General features: G+C 39.1%; 1 protein-coding gene across 10 annotated transcripts in view; it reads left to right on the plus strand.

The window, feature by feature from the left end:
- SEMA4D (semaphorin 4D) overlaps window positions 1-23,869 on the plus strand; it is a 149,763-nt gene that overhangs the window by 91,722 nt on the left and 34,172 nt on the right. For 9 of the 10 annotated variants that reach the window (XM_037901680.2, XM_043547628.1, XM_043547629.1 and 6 more), the window contains 10 exons: window positions 3,549-3,924; window positions 11,132-11,277; window positions 13,783-13,845; window positions 15,579-15,677; window positions 16,964-17,057; window positions 18,154-18,267; window positions 19,373-19,524; window positions 21,486-21,661; window positions 21,755-21,911; window positions 23,025-23,247. In XM_037901680.2, coding sequence (XP_037757608.1) covers window positions 3,831-3,924; window positions 11,132-11,277; window positions 13,783-13,845; window positions 15,579-15,677; window positions 16,964-17,057; window positions 18,154-18,267; window positions 19,373-19,524; window positions 21,486-21,661; window positions 21,755-21,911; window positions 23,025-23,247 — 1,318 coding nt within the window. In that variant the 5' untranslated portion in view covers window positions 3,549-3,830. Of the gene's footprint in view, window positions 1-1,551; window positions 1,783-3,548; window positions 3,925-11,131; window positions 11,278-13,782; window positions 13,846-15,578; window positions 15,678-16,963; window positions 17,058-18,153; window positions 18,268-19,372; window positions 19,525-21,485; window positions 21,662-21,754; window positions 21,912-23,024; window positions 23,248-23,869 lie in introns of those variants that run through there. The other variant, XM_007059218.4, reaches the window with a different exon arrangement.

Genomic DNA, 23,869 nt, shown 5'->3' on the forward strand with positions numbered 1-23,869 from the left:
ATGTGTTACAGAACATAGAAACATTTGTTGCCCTGAAGAACATAGCCTAAATATTTAAAGTTGATAGTACACTTAAGGTTTCAAGGTTGCTTTATGTATTCTTTCTAATATTTACTTGTTTTTGGACAAATTATGGCTCATTTTTGGGATTAAATCTCTTCACAATTACCTAACTTTCAGAAGTGCTGAGCACTCATCAATCTCATTGAAGTCAATTGGAGTTGCAGTAGCTCAGCAGTTTTGAAAATCAGGCCACTGGTTTTGTATATTCTGCATTGTTTTCTTTCTCTCACTTGAATTACATCAAAGCAGTCTCATACTGAAACCTTGCACACTCGGGATAAGTTCCCTGCAAGTATGAATGAACTAGCCCCTACAAACAATTTTCAACACTGCAAAAATGGTAAATCCTAGGCATTTTCTGTGTATATTGTATATAAATATATACTGTAATTTTTGCTGGGGGGATTTGGCCAGATCCTGTCACGCTCCAGCTTTTACTGAAACTAATGGGGGATGAGCATACACACCACCTTGTAGGATTGTGTCCCTCAGTACAGCATATTTTGTACCAAACTACCTATATATATTTTTAATTGTGTCACAAGTTGGCCCTAAACAGACTATGTCCTGTAAGTCAAATTTAATTTTTTTTATAGATTGGTTCATTTGCAGATCAACACAGGGAGTATAAAATGTCATATTTCTGCCTGGCATCCAGAAGGCTTTTCAGTTAACATAGAAAAATGAGCACTTAATGAGCCAACCAGACAATTTTTATTCTTCCTCAGTTTGAGAAGATAATGTAGTTTGTTTGTTCCAGACTTTCCTTGTCATTTTTCATCGTCTAAGAAAGGTGAGATAGCCCAAGACAGTAGCCATGGCAACTAGTAAGCATTAATACTTTTCCATCATGGGGCCATAGGATTAAAATAATTCTATTTTGGGACTCATAAGCTTACAGGACACTAACAGTATCACTCTGGAGACCTCTCTCTCATATTATAGGAGGGTTAATAGGTCATTGTATTTTCAGCTGCCTATTAGATAAATGGTAGAGAGAAATGATTGCCTCTATGCTCCTGTGATATTGGTGCTATGTAATTATAAAGAAAGAGCAAGAGAGAAGGAGAGAGGAAAACAGATTAATGTGGACTGGGGACCTACCAAGTCTCTTCAGTAAGCTAAGTGATAGAATAGAAGAAGAAATTAACATTCAACTGGAAGAGGAGCCAAAAGAAACTAAAATGTTTTGCCATTTTACAAAAATATTTGTTCTGTTTTTTACACTTCTACTAAATTACATGAAATAAAAATACTAAACTGGTTCCCACTCAGTGTAGCAATGCCCTAAAACACTTCCACTGCAGCACATCGTATCCACCTCCTGTGACTAGATCACTGCGTAGGAATCACCACAAGTGGAATGGATATTATATAGGCAAGCTCTGGGAGAAGAAGAAATGATTACTTACCTTACCATTACTGTAATTCTTCAAGATGTGTGCTCCATACGTATATATTCCCTGACCTGCCCCCCATCCCTCCTGTTACAGAGTCTGATAACATCCAGACTTTGTGGGGTAAAGGAACTGAGAGATGGTTGAGGTAGCCCTGCCCTTTATGTGCTCAGCTGGAGGCACAAGGACACTCAGGGCTCAGGCACAGCTACAACAGCTACTGCTGACCAAAAGAATCAGTCTCCAGTACATAGCGTGTACACACACCAAACGTGGAATATACATATTGGAAATCATCCTGAAAACCTGCAGTTCTTGTAGGGTAAGTAATTAAACATGTACGATCCCAAGGATGGGAGGCAGAGGGGGAGTATATAATTTATTAGAAACACAGCTAGTGCTGTATTTTAACAAAGTTATCTCTCTGATATCCCGTGAAGTCTGAACTGCAGACTTTCTCATTTGTTTGCCAGACTGAATGACATCACAACCACTGTACCATAAACACAGGGAATGAATATACAGGTTTAAAATGGAAAGGATTTTTTCAAATCTTTGTTCTGGTTGCAATGTAATTTGCTGTGTCAGGGAAATGAGAATATTTGTAGCTAGGATTTTCTCAGGATTTTTTTGGTGGTGGTAAATGCTAACTACATTTCGCTTTGTTCCTCTTCTGGAATCTAACTAATGTTTGAAGGGGGATTTAAAAACAAAACCAGAAAAACCTTTACAAATCGCCTTTAAAATGTGTGGTTTATTAAGTACTATTGTGCTAGAAAGATGGTCTCTTAAGGGCATGCTGGCCTGTTTGTTTGATTCCAAATATTAATAATACCCTAAAAATGTTGCTGACAAGCCTCCATTGACCACAAGGGCTTAACAGACCCAAGAGCTGATCACGGTGGGGCAGGGGGCGAAGATAAACCCTGACCTGGGGTCCAGCCTTACTGGACTGCTATAAATAAATCAGACCTTTACAGGAAACTCCGAGACTGAATGTTAGTGGAAGACCCCCAGACCGGAGATCCTGGAAAGGCTGGAATATGGTTCCAAAGCAGGAAAAGAACTGTGGGAGAAGAGCCTCTGAAACCACGCAAGTGTGATCTTAGAGAAAGGCCCAGCCTATTACACTTACTCACATTGACTTCTGTGAAACCGCTTGTGGCATAAAGTACTATGATACCCTTACATGAGTGAGGATATGAGAATTTAGCCCTGTATTTGTGTCTTGGATCCACACATCTCTGATGACTGATTTGGAGCTTTTGAGTAGGAAGTAGACTGACCATAAAAAAAATTAAGGTTGTTGAAAGAGCAAAAACATTTCATTTTGGGCAAATAATGGATTTTTTTGGTTTGTTGAGAACTCTGAAAAAATGGGGAAAACAAATTTGCCTCATACTGAAAACGAATTTTTTCAAAATTTTTGGTTAATTAAAAAGTCTAAATTCTTTGTGTGTTGGGTCAAACAAAAATATTTCATTTCAAATTAAAGTATTTTCAATTATTTTAATTTTAAAAAAATAAAATTGAAGGAAATTTTTTAAAAAAGTTTTCAAACTGAAAAATCAGTGTTTTGAAAACATTGAAACAAAATGGTTTGACTTTTTTGGAATGTTTTCTTTCAACGCAATTTGGTGAAACATTTTTGTCAGCTCTAGTCTCAACATGATTCCAGAAGAGATCATGTTGAAATATAAATTTGCTAAACTCACCATTGTATTTATTTTTTTATATTTCAGAAAAGCAGGGTTTTTTTAAAAAAAAACAACCACGTTTAAAGGCAGGAAAAGATGTAAATCAGAGTAGACTTTCAGCTCTACATAAATGGCAGTACTATGTGCCTCAAAATATGAATTATAATATGGGTAGTAGATGGAAATTACTGTTGTCAGTAGTTGCCTGTGGTTATCATATAAAGTATAATTTTATAATCATGTAATTTGTGAAAATTACTCTTTTTATAAACTCTGCATAGTGCTATTGAAGTACTTGCCAAAAATACCATGTGGCTGTAAGTCATTGATCTTTTTGAAAAGTCAACCCACTTTCTTCTCTTTTCTTTTCCCACCCCCTTTCCCCATGCAGTTTCATTTACTACTAAGATGAATCGGAAGAGTGTTCTCAAGAGGCAGAATAATTGCTGAGAAACAATCTCTGTATTCTGCATCCTGGAAAATGTGTATTACCTTTGAGAAGTAATCTGTTGGATGCATAGGCTTGGGAACATCTTTCCAACCCGTTTATTGCAACGTGAAGTTCGGCAATGTCTACCCTGTAACATACTATTTGGAACTGGAGATTTCCTCGCAAAAGGAACATTAATTGTTGCAGTTATCCTCCAACTTCAGTAGAGCAAGGACTCTTATCATGGCTCTCTCTAGTTTGTATGCAGCTTTGGGTTTATTGTTTGGAGCAGCAGCAGCATTTGGTCCAGTACCAAGGATCACTTGGGAACATAGAGGTAAGAAACAATGACTTAAGTAGTGAAATGGGGTGTGGGTGTTCTATGTAATTTCTTTAAACACTTCGTAACAGAAAACTATTAATGTGATATGGACCCTGCCAGTCTCTTTGTTAACTCCTCAACCCCCAATTTAACAGAGACTTTGCTTAGCTGTTGCTATTATGAAACTTGAATGAATGATCAAGGCTAACATTTTCAAAAGTAACTAGTGATTCTGGGGCCTGATTTTCAGAAAGAGCTAATGTGTGAACACCAGGCCCCTTGAATTTGTTCCATTTTCAGCACCCTAAATAGAAACCTAGAGTCACTAGTCACTTTTGAAAAGCATGGACTAGACCCTTCACTACGAGGAAAAAGAACAATATAAAAATGTTCGTTTAATTGACTGTTTCTATGCTGTGAAAAATATGCCAAAGCTTCTTGTTTTGCTTCTTGATATGAAAAAAAATTGAAAAATTCCTAGAATGTGTCTTCATACGGTACATAAGGCGACACCTGCATGTATTTCTTTTATCAAGCATCATTACAGCAATAGAAAGATCTGGAAAGTCAGAGTCAGGGGAAAATGTGTATATTTGTCTTAGAGCATTTAATAAGTAACCTATTAATTCAGATTTTGTTTGCTGAAAAAAATCTATAATATATTACTAGTATGGAATTTTTTGTTCAATCTATTATCATTTCTCTCTCATGTGATTTACTGAGTTACGGAAAAGTGCCTGCCTCCTTTCAAGAAAGAGTAAATCCTTATCTGTCAAGTGTCATAGCTAAGGCTACGATTTTTTTCAAGAAGTTTGCAGAAGTCACAGGACCCATGACTTTCAGCGACCTCCATGAATTCAGCCCTGTCGTCCGGTAGCTGCAGGGTCCTCCCGCCACCCGTGGTGGCAGGAGGATCCCGCAGCTCCCCATGGCTGCAGGTGCCGGGGGGCCCCCAGAGTTCCAAGCCACTGAGGGTGCCGGGGATCCTTCAAAGCTTCTGGCTGCTGCAGGTGGCGGGGGTACCCCAGAGCTCTGAGCCAGGGGACCACGGCAATGTTCCCTTTAATTTTTTCCATTCATGTGCGGAATACATTTTGATATGTGCACCGAGGTATGTGCCTATGTGTGCCACCAGTAGAAACAAAAAACCTAGATATAATGTATATTTTTAAAAAGTTACCATAGGGATAATTACTCCAGCCAGGACAGATTAGGCATTTTAGAACTCAGGACTCCATTAAATTTAAGTGTAAGAGAAATAAAAATTATGGACTGCATAGACCAGTACACTTTAAAAGAATAAAATTTCAGAGAGTATGTGCATTACAGGAAGTACCAAGAACTAACTACAACAATAATACAAGTATGTGTTGGGAGGTGAGTGTGAAAGAGACAGAGACTGTGTGTGTGAGAGAGAGAGAGAGAGAGACAAACACACTGTGTGTGCTGGCTGCTGGGGAAAGCTGTGCGCTGTTTCTTTAAGACACTTACTGAAAGCTCCCCTGCTCTGTCCGGAGTCCTGTTGTCTCCGCTCCCCCACTCTGTGGAAATGGGGTACTTTGGGGGTGGGGGGAGAGCAAGTGTGTGGTGTGTGTGTGAGTGAAACAGAGAGACTGTGTGAGCTGGTTGCTGGGGAAATCTCAGAAACAGTGCACTCAGACACTCACCATTCAGACGGCAGCAGCTCCGAGTCCTCCTGAGCCAGGCTGTCCCCTCTGACCTGTCCTGCTCTGTGGAGATGGAGTACAGGGGAGGGGGACACCCTGACACCAGCACCCCCCCTTTCCCTCCCTGCACAGCCAGCAGGGTCCCAGGAGCAACTGCAGGACAGAGCAACATGGGGGAAGGGCACCTGAACAAATGCTGCCGGCTGTGCACGGCACTCAAATCTCTCCTGCACGCTGCCCAAGCGTGCAGTTTACAGGGAACACAGGACCCTGGAGCGATGAGCCCCTACCTGCCCCGGCAGCTGCCCAACCTCTGCAGGCAGTATGAGGACCCCACAGCTAGGCTCCCCATTTTGTCAGGGGTATTTTTAATAAGAATTAGGGTCAGGTTACAGGCTTCCATGATTTTTTCTTTATTGCCCGTGACCTGTCCGTGACTTTTACTAAAAATATCTGAGACAAAATCTTAGCCTTAATCATAGCCACTAAGCTTTTTGTATTGCTACATAGGAAAAACTGAGTTTAGGGGGATCTTGGCACTTTTCTGGCGAGTGGAGTCACTGAAGGTCTCTGTACATTTCCCCAGCTACGCTGAATCCTTTTGCAGGATTGACAGAGAAAAGAGACTAGCATGTCTCATGATGGACAAACAATAGGGAGAAATTGTCCACAACTGAGAGGTAGTCAGAAGCCCAAGGCTACTTAGTATAAAATAAAATCTGGACAAAAGTTTAAAACAGAATTATTTACATTCCTGCTAATTCGCAATCATGTCCAATAACTCTTTAGATCTAAATCACATCCTGTCAGAGAGATGTGCGGCAAACTTTTTCAGAGAAGACCTGTCAGTACTGTTTTGGTGGGTGGATGGAATTGTGAAATCAGTTTCTTACTAAGCAGTTCATGTCTTTTTAAAACTCTGGAACACAGCTGTTGTACTTGCACAATAACTATTGTCGTAATTTTTTTTTTTTTTTTTTACTTACACTTACATTACATAGTAGAGCTTTAAGTGGAGTGTGAATACAAGACAAAGTCCCATTGATTGCAATAGGATTTGAAATAATACCATAGCAGACATGATGTTTTGTGAGTAGAAGTACCTTGTCAGTGCAGTCATCTTACCATTCAGAACTTTTTAGCAACTGTTGGAGTGTGTCAATGTATAGTATTGTGTACTTTGCGTAGCCATTTCATTTACAGTTGCAGTTGGTCCCAATCAGTCCCAAAGCCACTGAGATCAGTTCATTGTTAATTGAAGCCCTGTTCTTCCCTTTGTATCTCTCTTGTTACTGTTGATGAAAAAGAAATGTAGAAAGTTAAATTACTATTAAGGGGAGAACTTTGTAGGGATGTGGGGTAAGGGGGACTTTGCATGTGCCTAGATGTGCAACCCCTTTTGTTGCTTGAAGCTAAAATTCTTCAGTCCATTCTGAAGGCTTGATAGAAATGTAAGTTCTTATAACTCAATTGGTTTGTGTGCTTAGGTATAAATCCACATCTCAGTATAAACTACCAAATAAAGAGCAAATAAATATTTGATCCTTTCTCCATCTGCCATGTGATGACATGGAATTGGAACACAATCCAGCTTCTTCACTGAGCCGTTTTTTCCCCCATGGCCACTATCACACCTAGTACTCATAACCATTCTGATTTCTGTTAGCATAAATGGAACAAATATGGGGTGAAAAAGTAAATCAATGGAATTCTACATGCTCTGTATAGCCCAGGACTTGAATAATTTTTGGAACACGGATTATAAGGCAATAAAATATGTTGAGCTACTGTATGTAATGTCTGTGACATTTCTTTCTAGATACCATAAAGGTTGTTTTTACTGGGCAAGGAGGAAATCCTGAGTGAAGGATACCATTGAGTCCTTGACTCCTCCTTACTCCGCAACTGAAAGGAGAGGCTTGCAGTGTGTAGCGAAGCAAGCTTATGGCCAGTGTGAAGAAATAGCCTTAAGCACAGATGTCAAATACAAATGGGTTTATTGTAGGAAAATATAAATGGACATTAGGACCACAATAAAATACTGGCATAGGCCCTGAAAATATTTCCCATGTTTATGGGCATAAAGAGCCAGGAAACATGGAAATATAAGATTTATTACCTTGGAGAAAAAATGTTGTATGTAAGGTTTGGGCATCTTGGAGCTCCCATATAGCGGTGACTACAGTTAACAGCAGTAGTTTCTCTTGGTTTGATTTAGCGCTGACGTATACCCCTGCCCCTGAACACAACTGCTCCTTTGTTCTCTGTCCAGCACCACAATGTCTTATTCTCCATTAGGCACATACAACTTTTAATGTTACTTGTCAGTCTTAGGCATGTTGTATGAAGATATGTTCTTACATTCATATTTCACTAAGAAGGGGGAATTTTAGCATATTGTGGGGGGGGGGCCCTGGGACATTCTCTGGAAAAATATTTGAAATATCAGATGCAGTTTTCTGCATTATGAAAGACTCTTTAAAGACAATAGAAAAAACAAATTTTATACAAAAATATGTACAGGTCCATACCTAGTATTAATCTGGAATTTTCTGCTACATTGCTAAATTAGGGTGTGTTTAAATACAAACATGCACCAAAATCATAGGGCCCCAGCCAAACTATGCATATTTCCAATTGAACTCCCAATTTAAATTCACACAACAGCTATACATTAACATGTTGCCTGCAGTCTCTTCTAATAGGGTGCGGGATTTTCTATTAGTTCTCTTGGAAAAGATTTATGTAGTAGTGTAACATGTCGGGCCCTCACCACTGCGACACCTCCTGTGGGTTGCTTTGGGAATTAGCGATGTCCTAGCCATGGAGTGCCCTCTGCGGGTGGTGTCCCACCCGTTGCCTGCTCAGCTGTGCTGTCTGGAACCCGCGTTACTCCCTGGCTTGCGGCATCCTCTTCTGGACACAGCCCTCTGGCCGTGCCCCTGCTCTATTCTCCTCCTCCCCGCACCCCCTTCCGGGGATATCAGCAGTCCTCAGTCTGCACCTGCCTTCGTGGCCACCTGCCTCCCCAAAGTCTAGTCCCTTGCCTCAGGGACAAGGCACAGTACATCGGTCATGCTCCTCCATGCTAAGGTATGGTGTAAGGGGAGAGGGGAGGACCCAGGCCCGCCCTCTACTCTGGGTCCCGACCCAGGGACCCTCTAGCAGCAGCCTCCCACTGCCCTCCTTCAATCTCCTATTCTCCCTGTGTACCCTGGGCCACTTCCCCTTGGCCCTTTCACTTTCTTGGCCCTTTTCATCAGGAGCCGCCACCTGGCAGGTAACAGTCCTTCTCCCTTGCTTGTCAGGAAGAGGCCGCTGTCTCCTCTGCTTTGCAGCCTTTATATAGGGCCCAGCCTGGCCGACTTTCTGCCCTTCTCTGCACAGGCTCCCTGCAGCCTGCTTTAACCCCTCCTCTGCCAAAGTGGGGCAGCTGCCCCACTACTAGTAAGGAATATGGTGACTTTCTCTGTTTCAAATACACATGCAATGAGAGTGAAAAAGAGGAAGATTGGGGGATAGCAGGAAGGAGAAGGGAGCTGATAATGAAGATAGGGTATGGTATGAAGCAGTGGTGGGCAACCTGCGGCCACTGGGAGCTACGAGGGGCCGTGCCTGCGGACGGTCAATGTCAGCAAAATGTCTCACGGCCCGCAATCAGATTATCCTGATGGGCCACAGGTTGCTCACTACTGGTATAAAGGGTAGAGCAGAAAAAGGAACAAAAGGGTAGACAGAATGAGGGAAAGAATTGATAGAGGGAAAGGAAATGAGAGTGAGAAATTTAATTCATAGGTATTAAACATGAGCTTGGCTGGTCATTAGTTCTCCGCGCAGAGAAAATTTCTTCTTTGTGCTAAGGTCCACAGAGGAAACGGTTTTCCCATCTCATGAATATTTTTGAGTATTTGAATTTTTGTTTTCCATCTTGCATTGGGACAAAAAGTAAAAATCTTGAAAATATTCACAAATGAAAAACTGTTTCTCCCCCCCCCCCCCCCCCCCCCCAATTTAGGTGATCAAAAATGTTCCAATAATTTTGAAAAGTTTGATTTTGACTTTTTGGTCTAATAAGCTTATATTTTGAAACCAAAAGTCATTTTGAACCAGAAAATGAGAATATCTTCATTGAGAAAATGTCAAAACAAAATGATTTAACAATATGAAAACTGTTTTCGCTACGCTTTTTCGAGTTGGGAAATTCATCTAATCCGATCCAGTTTCACAGTTTTGGTTTTGATGCAAAAACGACTTGTCGTAAAATTCCTAATTAGCTCTAGTCCACAAATCCATTACAATGGTACTTCAGCTGTTTGCACCTTTGGTGTGGGCCAGACCTGTCAGTCACTGGCAGTAGGGGAACGCCCTGTCTGGATAAATTCATGGAGGTTAAGTCCATTAATGGCTATTAGCCAGGATGGGTAAGGAATGGTGTCCCTAGCCTCTGTTTGTCAGAGGGTGGAGATGGATGGCAGGAGAGAGATCGCTAGATCATTACCTGTTCGGTTCACTCGGTCTGTGGCACCTGGCATTGGCCACTGTCGGTAGACAGGATACTCAGCTGGATGGACCTTTGGTCTGACCCACTATGGCCATTCTTATGTTGTGTTTCTGAAGTTTCCCCCAGTTTTTCCTGCCTCCCAAGCAGCTGGCAGCTCAACCAGGCCTCTTTGCAGCAGAGCTTTCTGAGAAAATTCCAGCTTTCTGACAAGTTTGCTCAATAATTTGTCTAACTCCTGCCAGCCCTCATTTCCCTTCCGAGGCATTTGTGACTGATTAGGAAAGCTGCAGGCCTCAGGAGGGCAGCTAGAAAGCCCAAAGTAAAGGGAGTGGCCTGTGTCTTCTGTTTCCCCTCACTCCCTTATCAAGCATTTTGTTGCAAAGTTTGGCCATTTTGAATTGCTCTTTTGTACTCATCTCACTTTAGGATCAGAGAACGACAGCCTAATCCATTTCACTTGCAGCACATAGTGCTGAGAGTAAAGCAGTTCCCTGCAAGAGCATGATACTATTCTCTGTGCTGATGGTGGCACTTGTGGATGCAAATTTGGTGTATGGGGGTAAATGTAGTTCGCCACCTACCCCTATCAAGGTGCATCTAACACTTTGTTCAGTCTTGCACAGGGTTAGTTAAGAATGAAGCAGAAGGTTAAAGTTTAAGGCAGACCTCTAGAGTTTTAATGTCATTTTTTTGTATACTGTTGTGTGCATGTGTACACAATATGAAATAAAGATGCAACAAATGTGCAGTAGTTTGAAATCCCAGCTGTAAATTAAACTGAGATCAGCAGCACAAATCCCAGATATTAAACTGAAATCCAGGAAAAAGCAATTGTATGTCAGTGCTGCAGCCCCAAACTCCTGACTAACTGAACCCACGATTTAACTACTCTTTTTGATGACCCCAATATTTTTATTATAATAGGATTCTGTGTTCAGTTTTGCTGCTTTTAAGATGTTGTCAAAGTACTTCAGTATCGGTTAGATAGATTAGAAAAAAAAGTCCTCAAACGGTTTTCATTCTTTACACATCACTGTTTGTTTTACTTTAACAGAAGTACAACTGGTCCATTTTCAGGAGCCAGAAGTGTTTAACTATTCAACTTTATTACTAAGTGATGACAAAGACGTTTTATATGTAGGAGCTAGAGAAGTGATCTTTGCATTAAATTCAGTGAATATTGCTGAAAAACATCATGAGGTAGGTATGCATTTTTAATTTCCTATCCACCTTTAAAAAAAAATTGCATCCCAGAATTTTTTGGGTTAGATTCGTTTTTCTAATGTTATAGAGAGTAGGATATTTCATGTAGCTATAGTGTGTAGACTATAGTAAATATATTTGTGTTTATGTTGCACATATATATTATTCAGGAAGAAAAAATTACAGGTAATTTTGTAATGTCATTGAAAAAAGTGAATTTTAAAACATTCTAGTAAAGATTCACTGAGGTATTTTATGTCTGGAACTGCTTTAAATACACTGGATTTTTTTTTTTAAACGAAAAATGTATTTTTTATTCTTTAAAGGATTCATTTTCAGTTTGGCAAATAGGTGATTTCACCTTGTGATTCCCATGAGCATTAGTGGGAATTTGACAGTTTGCTCCATCCATGCACATTACTCTGAAAATTCACCCTGGAATCACTAGTTACTGTGCTTTTTCTAATTCTAAACTCCTAAGTATTTTTTTCATGTTACCTAGCAGTAAGAAATGTTAAACAGATTCTTGTATAAATGCCATTTTGGTGACATTTTTGTAGAAAACTTGTGCTTTGCCTCCTAAATTCTGAAATTTTGAGCTCTAATTTTGAATATTAAAAAGAAAAACAACAAGCCATCTTCAGCAACCATGAATGAGGTGTACAACAGCCTCCCTGTTACAGTATCTTGGCTACTGTCAAGTAAAATAAATTTGAAGGTGGAGTCAGAGGCTTCTGTAGCCTTGCTGCCACCTTGATAAATCATTCAGTTATGAAGCTATGACTGGGTGTGTAAAGTGCAGAGCTCCTTGCATGATTGCATTTCTAATGTGGAGCAGAATCGGGGGAAAATAAATGTTTTGCTGCTCCTCCATGTGTTTAAAACTTTGTGAGGGTTTAGCTTAGGTTGGCCATCTTGATTTTAAATAGCCAGATGATGAGATCCTCATCCCTGTTATGGTCCCTTTATGATGCATTAAGGGCTGGAATGGCTTACAGGGGTCTGAAAAGCCTTGTATCTGGTGCAGACACTGTGGGAGACAGTTGCAAGGTTGCCTTCTAAGGACCCTTTTTCAAATCCTGGTGTAGGGGGCATGCTGGAGGCAGAAAGAGCTCGTAAGGAGCAGGACTACAACAAACAGCGCTGCAGAGATTCTAGGCAGCACTTTAGGCCATAGGACAGGCTGCCATAACTTTAACCGACCCCTAGCATTGTCTGAATTACCCTGAAGTGGGGCCTCTCCACACCCCATAACATCCAAGGATTGGGATAGTGCAAAGGTGGCTTAAAGCCAGCAGTCTCCTCCTAGGCTATAAGTTTTGCAATGTGTCTCTAAGGTTACATCTACACTGCACACCTCTTGCAGTAGTGTTTATGGTATGTGTAGCTGAAAGTCGCAGTGAAAAGCACACTACGTCCATGCTGCAGTGTGTAGCTACGCATGTCAATGAAAGGCTGTGGCATGGGGGAAGCAGAGAGGAAAGACTCAGCAGCTGGAAGCTGCCAGAGCCTTTCCCCACTGACTTCACTCTGTTGGAGCCTTTCCGTGCTGCAGGAGAGGCAGTGGGACACTCTACTGCTAAAACTGTACTGGGCAGGCGCTGCTTGAACAAATAGAGAGCCATGGAGGGTATATATCTGAGTACATACCTATGGGGTTCAGGCACATCTTTTACTCGCCTAAGCAATACTTCACCATCTACATTGCTGTTTATATCCATGCTAGTGTTGTGTGTACATGTACTTTAGGGTCTTCGGAAAGGAGCGTGACGTACCTTAAGAGAGAGAGCACAGTTTCTCACCTAGAACGGTCTTGAGAAAATTCCTTCTGATTCTTAAGTTTAATTCATAAAGTTGTGTAAGGAAATACTCATGACCCGTGATTATATTGATTTTCAGCTGCACGTAAAACTGATCCTTCTTCAACAGTTGATCATTTTCATTTAAACTATCTGAAACATATTAAGAAGCAAAACTACTCTAGAACCACATTGATATTCAGTGAAAAACACCAGGAGATAGATATACTGGACAGAGTCCAGTATCCATGGCGACACATACAGCCACTGAAGCCCTTTTATCTGCATAACGGTCCAGGAATTATTGACATTTTCCCAAAAATAATTGTATTCTTCCCTCAGCTTTTTTAATGTAGAAGTCTCTAAAACTACCATAATCTTATTTCCCTAGTAAACACAACACAGGGAACTTCATTAATAATTTGAGAAGAAACGTCATAGTATATCTTTGTATAGAACTCTAAGAGGTGCTGGCCGTGGCTGAAACCTCCATTACTGCACATGCATTCAGAAATACCACCTCCCCAGAGGATAAAGACAGACACTGAGGGGTCCCTGACAGCTACTTGCAGAATGACTTATTTGCAGCGGACTGTCTTTTAAACATGATCTGCTCTCTGTATTATGCATTGCGCTTAATAATAGCTTTCAGGTGAATGTGAAGTGCACTGAACTTGTTTTTGTTTCGCTTTTTTTTCCCCAGTTGTATTGGAAGGTCACTGAAGACAAAAAAACTAAATGTGCAGACAAGGGCAAATCCAAACAGGTGAATTTGTTTGTCCTTTAGCTTTCAGCAAAGCATTATGAATTTAGTTTTCTGGAAAGCATTTTCAGCAGTGTTTTGAATGTAACTATTTAGGAGTGATAATTTAAAAAAAAATTCCAGCAAATGGTTAATTGCAGTGGGTTTTGTAAACTGCAGCAGTTAATTTTGCACTTTAACTACTTACTCTGGTACAGTTTTTTCAACCTTTTCAGGCTGTCACTTCCTTATGTCCTGCTTCAATTTGTTACTTTTACTTTTATAGTAATTGTATCAATGGATAATAATATGGATAATATGTAATATGGATAAGTCTATACTCTGTGTGCGTGCGTGTGTTGTGAGTGGTGATAGAGAACACTTGCACTTGAATAGAAAAGGTGTGCAGGGAGCTGGAGAGTACGATAGTGTATTGCGAGAGAATCACTTGTGCTCACATGAAAGGAGTGGAGCTGCTACTGCTACCCTGTCTACTACATTTGACCTCACAGATTTTGAAGGTTTTGGCTGCCCTAAAATTATTCTGGAAATTTTATTTTATTTGCTTTAGAACTGTAATAAAACTCTCAGTACCTTGTGATCTCCCTGATTGCCTTTTGTGACTACTCTGAGAGTCCCGATCAACTGTTAGAGAAACACTGCCGTAATTCACATAGGTTACTTTGGTTCTTGAGTATTTTATGCTAGCTATATGTAATTTACCTAATGGTATTTCGTATGGTTTCTGTTGTCTCATCCTTTATTCTTTTCACTGAATTTCTGTTGCTTTCTCTGGAACTTTCTGTGTGTATTCATTGTTATGTTGTGCATGCTTATTTATTCTAGCTCCCAGTAGGTTTTGAACAATGGTGGTATCTTTCTGTATTCCATCAGGAACTTGCCAAATGAGGCTCACAATACAGATAGGGATTATTGATCAAGTCAATAAACACAGATTGGTGTTCAGAGTTAACAAGCATTCTCATTGGTTTTCAGCATTTTGAATCTGTACTCTTCCCTTGACATTCGAAGCTATGTCCAAACTGCCAGTTTCATTCCAAAGCTAAAGGAATTAATTGCTGTAATTGGATGTTTATTTTTTGAGTAAAGCGAGGGCTGCCAGCACCAGCATCCCAAAAGGCTGCAGGAAGCTATAAAAGCCACTAAGTTTACAGCGTGCCATCCGAGGTTGTGGGAAACCCCCGTGGACATGGCAAATGCACACACTAGGAGCTGTTAACTGTCATAATGATTGCTGCCCACATCAGAGTTGTAGTATATACAAAAATCCAGGAAATGATAATCTGAAGCTGAGTGACATTTATGTGTGGCAGATTGAAGACTTTACTTCTGGATGTAGTGAAGACTTTATGACAGGCCATTTTATCTGAACTAGACTTGAGACAAAATTTTAAGATCCAAGTGAATCCGAATTTTAGCTATTGTATACGAACATATTAATTCTGAAGCAAAATTTGTCACTTAGGAGATAATGGGCATATTAGAAACAATTGTACACCAAAAATATAACACTGGATGCTGCTCTTAGGGAGTCTGCTAGAGTGGATTCTGGTCTCAATAATGATCATATCACCTAGCCCTGTATTTTTTTAAACATATGAAATGCTGCTTGTGATAGAACATGAGGAGTAGAAACGGAAGAATTGACAACATAGCTTGTTGTCAGCTGTGTTCCTATTATAATGTTGAAGTTGTGGCTGATCAGAATGGATTTATTTTTTCCTTCCATACTACAGACGGAGTGCCTTAACTATGTGCGTGTCTTACAACCGCTGAATGATAATGTTCTCTACGTGTGTGGCACAAATGCATTTCAGCCAATCTGTGATCATCTGGTAAGTGTGACTATGCATTCTCTCTTAATAGTAACTTTAAAACCAGCTAAAACGGCTCATTTAAATAATAAGGTGAACTTGAGAAAAGTATACCTGATGAGTTAATCTTTGTTTCCTAAGGCAATTGGAATTCCAGTGCCAGTCATAGTTTTCCAGCTGGTGTGATACTGTCTCATGATAACCACAGAGTCTGGAGGTTAACTTCACTCTTCCTATACAAAGCCTTTAACAAAATACTGATTTAGCTTGGTTATTAATAGAAACATATTTACTTTAAGGCTTTGCTTTCATTACGTTCTATTGATGCAAATTTGCAATAGCCGAAATACATAGTTTTAAATGGTATTGACACTCTGTGTGGATGATACCCATTTCTGTCTCTCCTTGACCTCTCTCAGATTCCCGTCTCTGCCTATCTTGTCTCTATCAGCTCATGGGTATTCCAGAGCTTCATATCACTGAATACTTCAGAGTGAAGTCCTTCTTCTAGGTTAAAATAAAATATCCTTTCTGTTCCATGTCTCTAACTCCACTATTGCTCCCCTTAACTTGTGTTCCCAAGGCTAGAAATCTAGGAATTATCTTAGACTGTGGCTTGTCTTTGAGTCTGTATATCAGCACTTCCAGAACATTGCCGGAATTCGTACATCCCTTGACTCTGCCTCTTTTGAAGTCCTTATTCATGCAGTCCCCCCCATTTTTTTTTTGCTCCTTTCCCATTTTAATGGTCTTCCTAAACCCCTATTCTCTTAATATCTGGGAGTCCATAAAGTTGCAGACAGATTACTCCCACACTTCCAAAAATAGGGTCATATCACACCCATCATCTGACAACTTCACAGTCTTCCTGTCCATCTCTGGTTTTCAAAACTCTGCATAGTCATTTCTCAAACTAATACTCTCACCTTGTAACCACCTCCTCTGACCTCTCTCTCCACTTCTCTGTTCTTCACATCGTAACTGTCTTCTCTCCCTGCACCTTTTCAGTTGGGCGTCCTCATCTGTCTGGAACTCTTTTCTCCCCTCCCACTGCCCTTTCCTCCGTCTCCCTTTGTGCTCCCGAGCTGTTGGGTTATTTCCTCTCTTTATTACTTAAAGATTTTTGTTTGTTTTTTAATTCAGTATATGGTCTCTTAAAGTGTCTTTTGATGTTTAATATTAATAATACAGAAAACTTTATTTTTATATTTTTATACAGCTATTTTTGACTGCATACATGTATTGTTTGAATTAGAAAGTAAAGAATGTAACTCTTTTGGTTTAACTTAAAAATTAATTCTGTATAGAATTTAACGTCATTTGAACTCCGAGGTAAAAATGAAGATGGTAAAGGTAGATGTCCATTTGACCCTGCCCAAAGCTACACATCAGTTATGGTTGGTAAGTTCAAACTTTAATGACATCATCAATACAAAAATCATTGATTCTTTCTCCTCTGTCATGCCCTAATCTTTTCACTAGGACATAATACCAGAGTTTGTGATGTTGGTTTTTTTAGACACACATCAAAATATTTGTATTCTATAATTAAAGTGATTTTTTTTAACATAAAACTTGCAGCAATTGATAGTTTTTAGACTTTTTTTCATTTTGGGTTTTTGGGAATAATGTTTAGGATTTTCGGTTCAAGCAGATGATAGCTATTGATATAGTCATTCATTCACCAGATTGTATTTCCAAAGCACCCATCACTTTAGTATCTGATGAAACTGTCAGTGAAAGAAAATTGCACTGCAGAAGAATCTATGTATAAATATAAGTAATTTAAAAACATGTGTGTCAGTAAATTAAAAAGTGAAAAAGTAGGTGGGCTGAATACTTTCTTCTTCTCCAAACAGAATAGATTAATGGGAAATCAGTGATCATGAACATATCATCAGAGGGTTAAACCACACTAAGTCTTCATTTGGGAAAACCAGTGAAGTTTGTGGTTGTATGTTTATATAGCAAGACCATGGACGAAAAGTTTAAATTAATATGAAATGGGAAACAGAAGGAACACACTTACTGGATTATGATCCTTAAATTCTTCTTATTAATTCAGTTTGATTCACTTTTGGAGGAATATCCTATACTTTTTCTGAATAATTTCTAAAAAATTATTCAATTACAAAAATTCAGTGGCATATTTTAGGTTCATTTATATTTTTATGTATACAATATAAATCAGCTGTAAGCAGATGCGTTCACAATTACTGCAGGAGCAATCCTGGTAACTTTCTGCCATCAAAGTTGTATTAGAACACTAACAAATTAGATATAAAAACATCAGCTTTAAAGAAGATCAGAGGGGAAACATAAGCAGTAAAAATGTCAAATTTAATATAGAGGAAATTCTTGCCATCTTCCCTCAAGAGAGGTTTAAATTACCATATATTCTCTTGAAAACTTGTCTTGAAATATTTCTATACCTTTTTGTTACTTAATAAGTAGTATGGCTTGAAGTATTTATTGTGTTTTATTTTCTATGTTAAAGATGGAGATCTTTATTCAGGAACTTCCTATAACTTCTTGGGAAGTGAGCCTATTATTTCTAGAAACTCTCATCAGAGCCCGTTGAGAACAGAATATGCAATACCTTGGCTTAATGGTAAGTAAATGTGAAGGCAACTAAGCCAATTTCCTTTACTGAAGGTTTTTCTACCACATTTCCCTATTTACTACCACTAAAACCTCTTCCTAATACATAAAAAAAGGCCAAAATGGATATTTTTTTCCCTTATGAAAGTTCAGATCGCTGGGCATAGTTACCTTGAAGTCCATGGATATATTCAAAGAAAAAAGGTAATTTTGTGATGGCTCTGAGGTGCTGTTTCTTGCTATGTTTTGTTTTTAGAAGAAAAAGGTGTTTTGTTTACTTTTTTAATTGTTTGAGTGTGTGAGAGAGAAAATACTTAGTTTGAGACGTCGAGTCTCAGTGGCATTGACATCAGAAGGACATTCAGGTTTTGACATGATCCAGAAGCAGTACAGTCTATCCTGTCTCCATTCACCTTTCACCTTGCTTTGGCATGACTAACCAGACTATTAGATGATAAGGAAAAAAGTGTCCTTACCCTCCTGTCAGCATGTTTTCAAGTTCAGTTTAAGGACCTGTACTCCAAGCCAGCTGAATTTGCGAGTGTGTTGGGTGGATTTTCAATTGGGCTGTGCAGATAGGGTTCAACTCATGAAAGGATTTTTGGAAAATGGAAGCTGACCAACCCCTGCACCTTTGCTTTGAGGTTCATATTTAGTTAACTCAAACCTCAAAGGAGCATGAACCGTAGTACATCACTTTCCCCTTCTTACCTTGCATTTCTTCCAGCAGGTTCTAGGGCTTGTTGGCACAGGAGGTGGAGGCTGGCCAGGGAGGGTGACTAGACAGATGATCAGATAAGCAAGCAGCCTCAGATCATGCTGTTGAGTGTGGGCATGTGAAATCTTGGGATCGCAAACCTGTAACTCCATTCCAATCAGTTTGAGTCTGAATGCAAATATTTCACACAGCTGTGCTCTCCAGCAGCCCTATCCAAATAGGAACGATATTGATGGGCTCATGGAGGAGCCGCTTCCAGGCCTTCTAAACGGAGTGCGGTTGCCCACAACATGGGGTTTGGGAGAAAGGATGGTCCTAGAGAACTCTAGAGGAAAATGACGAAATAATGAAAAAGTAGCTATTAATGTAGAATGCTTCTCTTTATTTGTATCCGTAGAACCCAGTTTTGTTTTTGCTGATGTGATAAGAGCAGATCAAAACAGCACTGAAGAAGATGATGACAAAGTTTACTTCTTTTTCACTGAGATGTCTGTGGAATATGAATTTGTTGGAAAGTTGATGATTCCAAGAATAAGTAGAGTGTGCAAGGTGGGACACAATCTAATAATTTGCTTTAACCAATATCGAGACAACATCCACAAGATATGAAAGATATTTCATATTATGTTTTACACACACATTAAAAGTAGTCAGATCTATTCTTAGCAAATCAAATATTCATATCAGTCTTCTGTACCTAAATATAGTTACTCAGACAGTCTAGTTGGTGCCTGTGAAAACAAATATTTTTTTAAGCTCTCTACAACTGAAGTGAGTAAGATTTCAGCATGTGTCCCAGCTGAAAAAGTAAGGATGATGGTTACCCTTTCCTTCCCTTTTATACAACACAGAAACAATTCTTTGATTTTTTTGCATTAAAGGCTACACTGACTTCAGTAGAAGCAGAACTGAGCCCATAGGGTGATTGTCGTGGACTTTTATGAGTTATTTTTAAATGGTTACAGATCAGCCAAATAAGGCTTTTTTTTATGTAGAGATGGTTAGTTTCTTCACTGTGGTGTGACAGGTAGTACTTTCATGGAGAGGTGTCCTAGCCTGGAAGGAAACAATCACCAGCAACCTGATTCTGTCACATTTAATGTGTTTAAACCTGGATATGGCAGGCTGAGTTGATTCTTTACTCATTAGAGCTGGTGTGAAAATTTTCTGATGGAACAGAAGATGCTGATTATACAAATACAAAATGTTTTGCTGGAATGTATTGATTTAATCAAAATTGCAATGAGAAATTATCTAAACGTTTTATTTCTATAAGGTCAGAACATTTTATTGTTTTAACTTTTGTTACGTTGATTTAATTTAATTTAATTTTAAAACACCAATAACAAATGTTTCCCTGGAGGCTTCTATCTTCCAGCAGCTTGAGGCAAATTTAGATTGGTCTTGTTAGTATGGTCCTTTGCCTGCTGACAGTTTGTCAATGCTTTAAAGTGAGAGAACCATAAAATTTGGAATAGCTTTTTAACTATTATCTATTTGGAACCACTTGCAGATTACACATCTATACGCATACACTATCTTAAAAAGAGGAAAAAAATACTTGATTGCTTTTTTGGAATTAGCATATTTTATACAATATTCTGCATAGCAGCCTTAAAGAAAGGGCAGGAAATTCTGTCAAGGATTTGGGTCTGAGATGCCTGCTTTTAAAGATTAGTAGCACAGCTGAAGTTTGAGATCCCGAATATTGTGAAATTTCTTATAGTCACTGCACAACTAATTTCATTATATTTCTGGGCATACAGTCTCAGTAGTTGAATGATCTCTCTTATTTTTAAGGCCTTGAACCTGCAAATCTTTACTCATGGAACTTACCCTAATTTCAGGATTGGGCCCTAATACTCATTGTCTCCTAGGAACTATTCACATGAAGTAAAATTAAATACGTGCATATTGGCATTTGCCAGACTAGATCTTAAGTTACTAATATTTTGAGATGATCACAGAATAGACATCATATTATTTCTTTTGTAAGTGCAGTTATAATGCAGCTTTATGTACTTTAAATTGTTATCCCATGTACAGTTTTTTTTAAAGCTCTGTGCTCAGCTCAGTTTACTGCCTATTATTGTAATACAGTTCTTTGAAGCTGTCATAAGTCTCATCTTCCCTCCAGAAAATCTGTACTCATTAGCAGGTTTCTAAGATGCCACAAGTACTCCCTTTCTTTTTGTACTCATTAGCATATATCTAAGTAACTCCATTGACTTCAGAGCTGCACAACTTAATTGGGAGTAGAATTTGGCCCTATAACACTATCTGTGTGTGCTGAGAGAAACCATTCTACATGGTTTCTATTGTATCCAAAAAAAACCTCTTCAGCATTGTTTAATTTGTTTGTTGTTGTATCTTTTAGTTGCTTTTTTGCTTTTATTCATGACTATTCAGTTTAAATTTTAGATAGTACATAAGTGTTGTATGTGTTGAACCTTTATTTAAGAAAGAAAATATACCTTACATTTTCTTCTTTCCCTCAACCCCTCTGAAAGAGGGACCAAGGAGGATTAAGGACTTTGCAGAAAAAATGGACCTCCTTTCTCAAGGCCAGATTGATCTGTACCACACCTGACAAGAATTTAATTTTCAACATTATCAATGATGTTTTTATTCTAAAGTCTCCAAGTTTGAAGGAACCAGTGATTTATGGAGTTTTTACCCCACAATTGTGAGTATCATTTAATCGTTTTCCAGAAATTGAATTTAATCTCGATTGGTTACCACCACACAGATGGTAACATTTTCCACTGTTTAATTTTAGGAATAATGTGGGGCTGTCAGCCGTGTGTGCATACAACTTGTCTACTGTGGAAGAAGTTTTCTCCAAAGGAAAGTATATGCAGAGTGCCACAGTAGAACAGTCTCATACAAAGTGGGTCCGATACAATGGAGAGATTCCTAAACCTCGACCTGGAGCTGTAAGTGTGGATAAACTCGGATGACAGCAGTTTCTTTTCTCTTGCACATAAGAAAGAACCTATAAAAAATTCAGGGAAAATATTAGAGAAGGATATTAGTTAATATATGTGCCCTGATACGGATACTATTTCCTTAGAAAACTTTTTTTTTTTTAATCACTGCCATATTGCCAACTGATTGATCTTGAAGTTTTGTATCTAGCAATGAAGTAGTTTCTATTTATAGCTCACAGAGTTGGTTTATATCACAATTTTCATATTCATTTTTTCAGTTTTTCGTAACGAATTGTCTTATAATTAAATAGATGGCACAGCACATTATGATAGTGTAAAAGGTATTATAGATCAATAGGAACAAAAGTAGTGCATAATCCTGCAATCCTTTCTTTCAAGTCATCTCACTGACTTCAGTGGGACTGTTCACTAGGAAGCACTACTCACAGTAATTAGTGTTTATAGGATTGGGTCCTTACAGTTCTTTTTCTGCTTTTACATGTTTTCTACTTTCATATTAGTTAATTTTAGGGGCATGGTAAACTGACTGTAGCTTAGAAGTGTGGGCCCCGGGGGAGGTGTTTAAATATATATTTTGGTTGGGTCCAATGCCTAATATATTTGTTCACTTATCCTGCTACAAATTGAGACCTGGTATTTGTGCAAACCAGGAAGCTGTAAAATATGAGTATGCACCTGAAAAAACTGTTGAGAGGTATGTTTGGTTTGAGTTTTATTATTTAAAGGTGCACTTCCACAGTTTTAGTCATCAGGCTTCTTTCAAAGATATAGTAAACATTCTTTTTGAAAGGTGTACACTAAATACATGACCCATTTTACAGATGGCCCAATCATACTATGTCAATAGGATCTTTTAAAAAACAGCGATCCCTTTGAAACAGCAAGTATGTATGTAAGTATTTATTTGTGCCTGGGAACTCAAGGTGGGGATTCGGGCCCCATTGTACTCAGCGCTGCACAGAGAAATAACAAAGAACAGAGCCTATGTTCCTACAGTGTTTTATAACTTTAAAAATAAGATTGGTAAAAAGCAGGTGTTGCTGCTGTCAACAGTGTACAATATGGTAAAAACAAATGATACAATTTTTCTTTTGACAGTGTATAAACAAGGAGGCAAGAGCAGCGAACTACCTGAGTTCTCTAAATTTACCGGACAAAACGCTACAGTTTGTTAAAGATCACCCTCTAATGGATGACTCGGTGGCCCCGATAGGGGACAGACCCAGATTAATTAAACGAGATGTGAGGTATACACAGATCGTGGTAGACAGAGTCCCAGCACTCAATGGCAGCGTGTATGATGTTATGTTTATTAGTACAGGTGAGTTTGCATTACACTATTTTAAGTCTCTGTTAGTACAGTAGGGTGAAATATATTGTCAACAAACAGAATGAACAATACGTTCATACCAACTGGTGTCCATGCTTTTTAAAAAGTAAGGGCCATGATGGCCAGTCTTGGTCCATTTAAAAAAATATCCCCACAAAATTAACTGTAGATGTGTTAGGGTCCTCCAAACTGATCGTCGTCTTTTCTGAAGCTTCATTCCTTGCTGAAGAGTTCCCTGTATCAGCAGCAGAAGGGGAAAGGCCAATAACAGTACCCTTTGACAGTGTTGTTTGCCTAAAGGTAATAGCCAGCTGTTGTTTCAGTTAGCAGCAGCAGCCTACAATGCACCTGTATGCCCCTGTCTCTACAAGCAGTGTGAGAAGGATTGAATTGAAAGAGGCTCAGGGAAGCAAACAGGCCCTAAGTCTTCCTGGTGGCAGATGGAAAGGAGGGGAGCAGGTAGCTCTGTAGGAAGGGGATCAACCTCTGGAGGGAGACAAATAGGTCAGGGGTAGGGGAAGGTCACATGTATTCCTCGTCCTCCTCTACCCAGGCATCTCCAATAACTGCTGTATGAAACGTCAGTTTTGTCTTTGGGAGCCAAGTGCTGTAC

Source organism: Chelonia mydas, chromosome 5 (assembly GCF_015237465.2).
Source record: "Chelonia mydas isolate rCheMyd1 chromosome 5, rCheMyd1.pri.v2, whole genome shotgun sequence".
NCBI classification, from domain to species: domain Eukaryota; kingdom Metazoa; phylum Chordata; order Testudines; family Cheloniidae; genus Chelonia; species Chelonia mydas.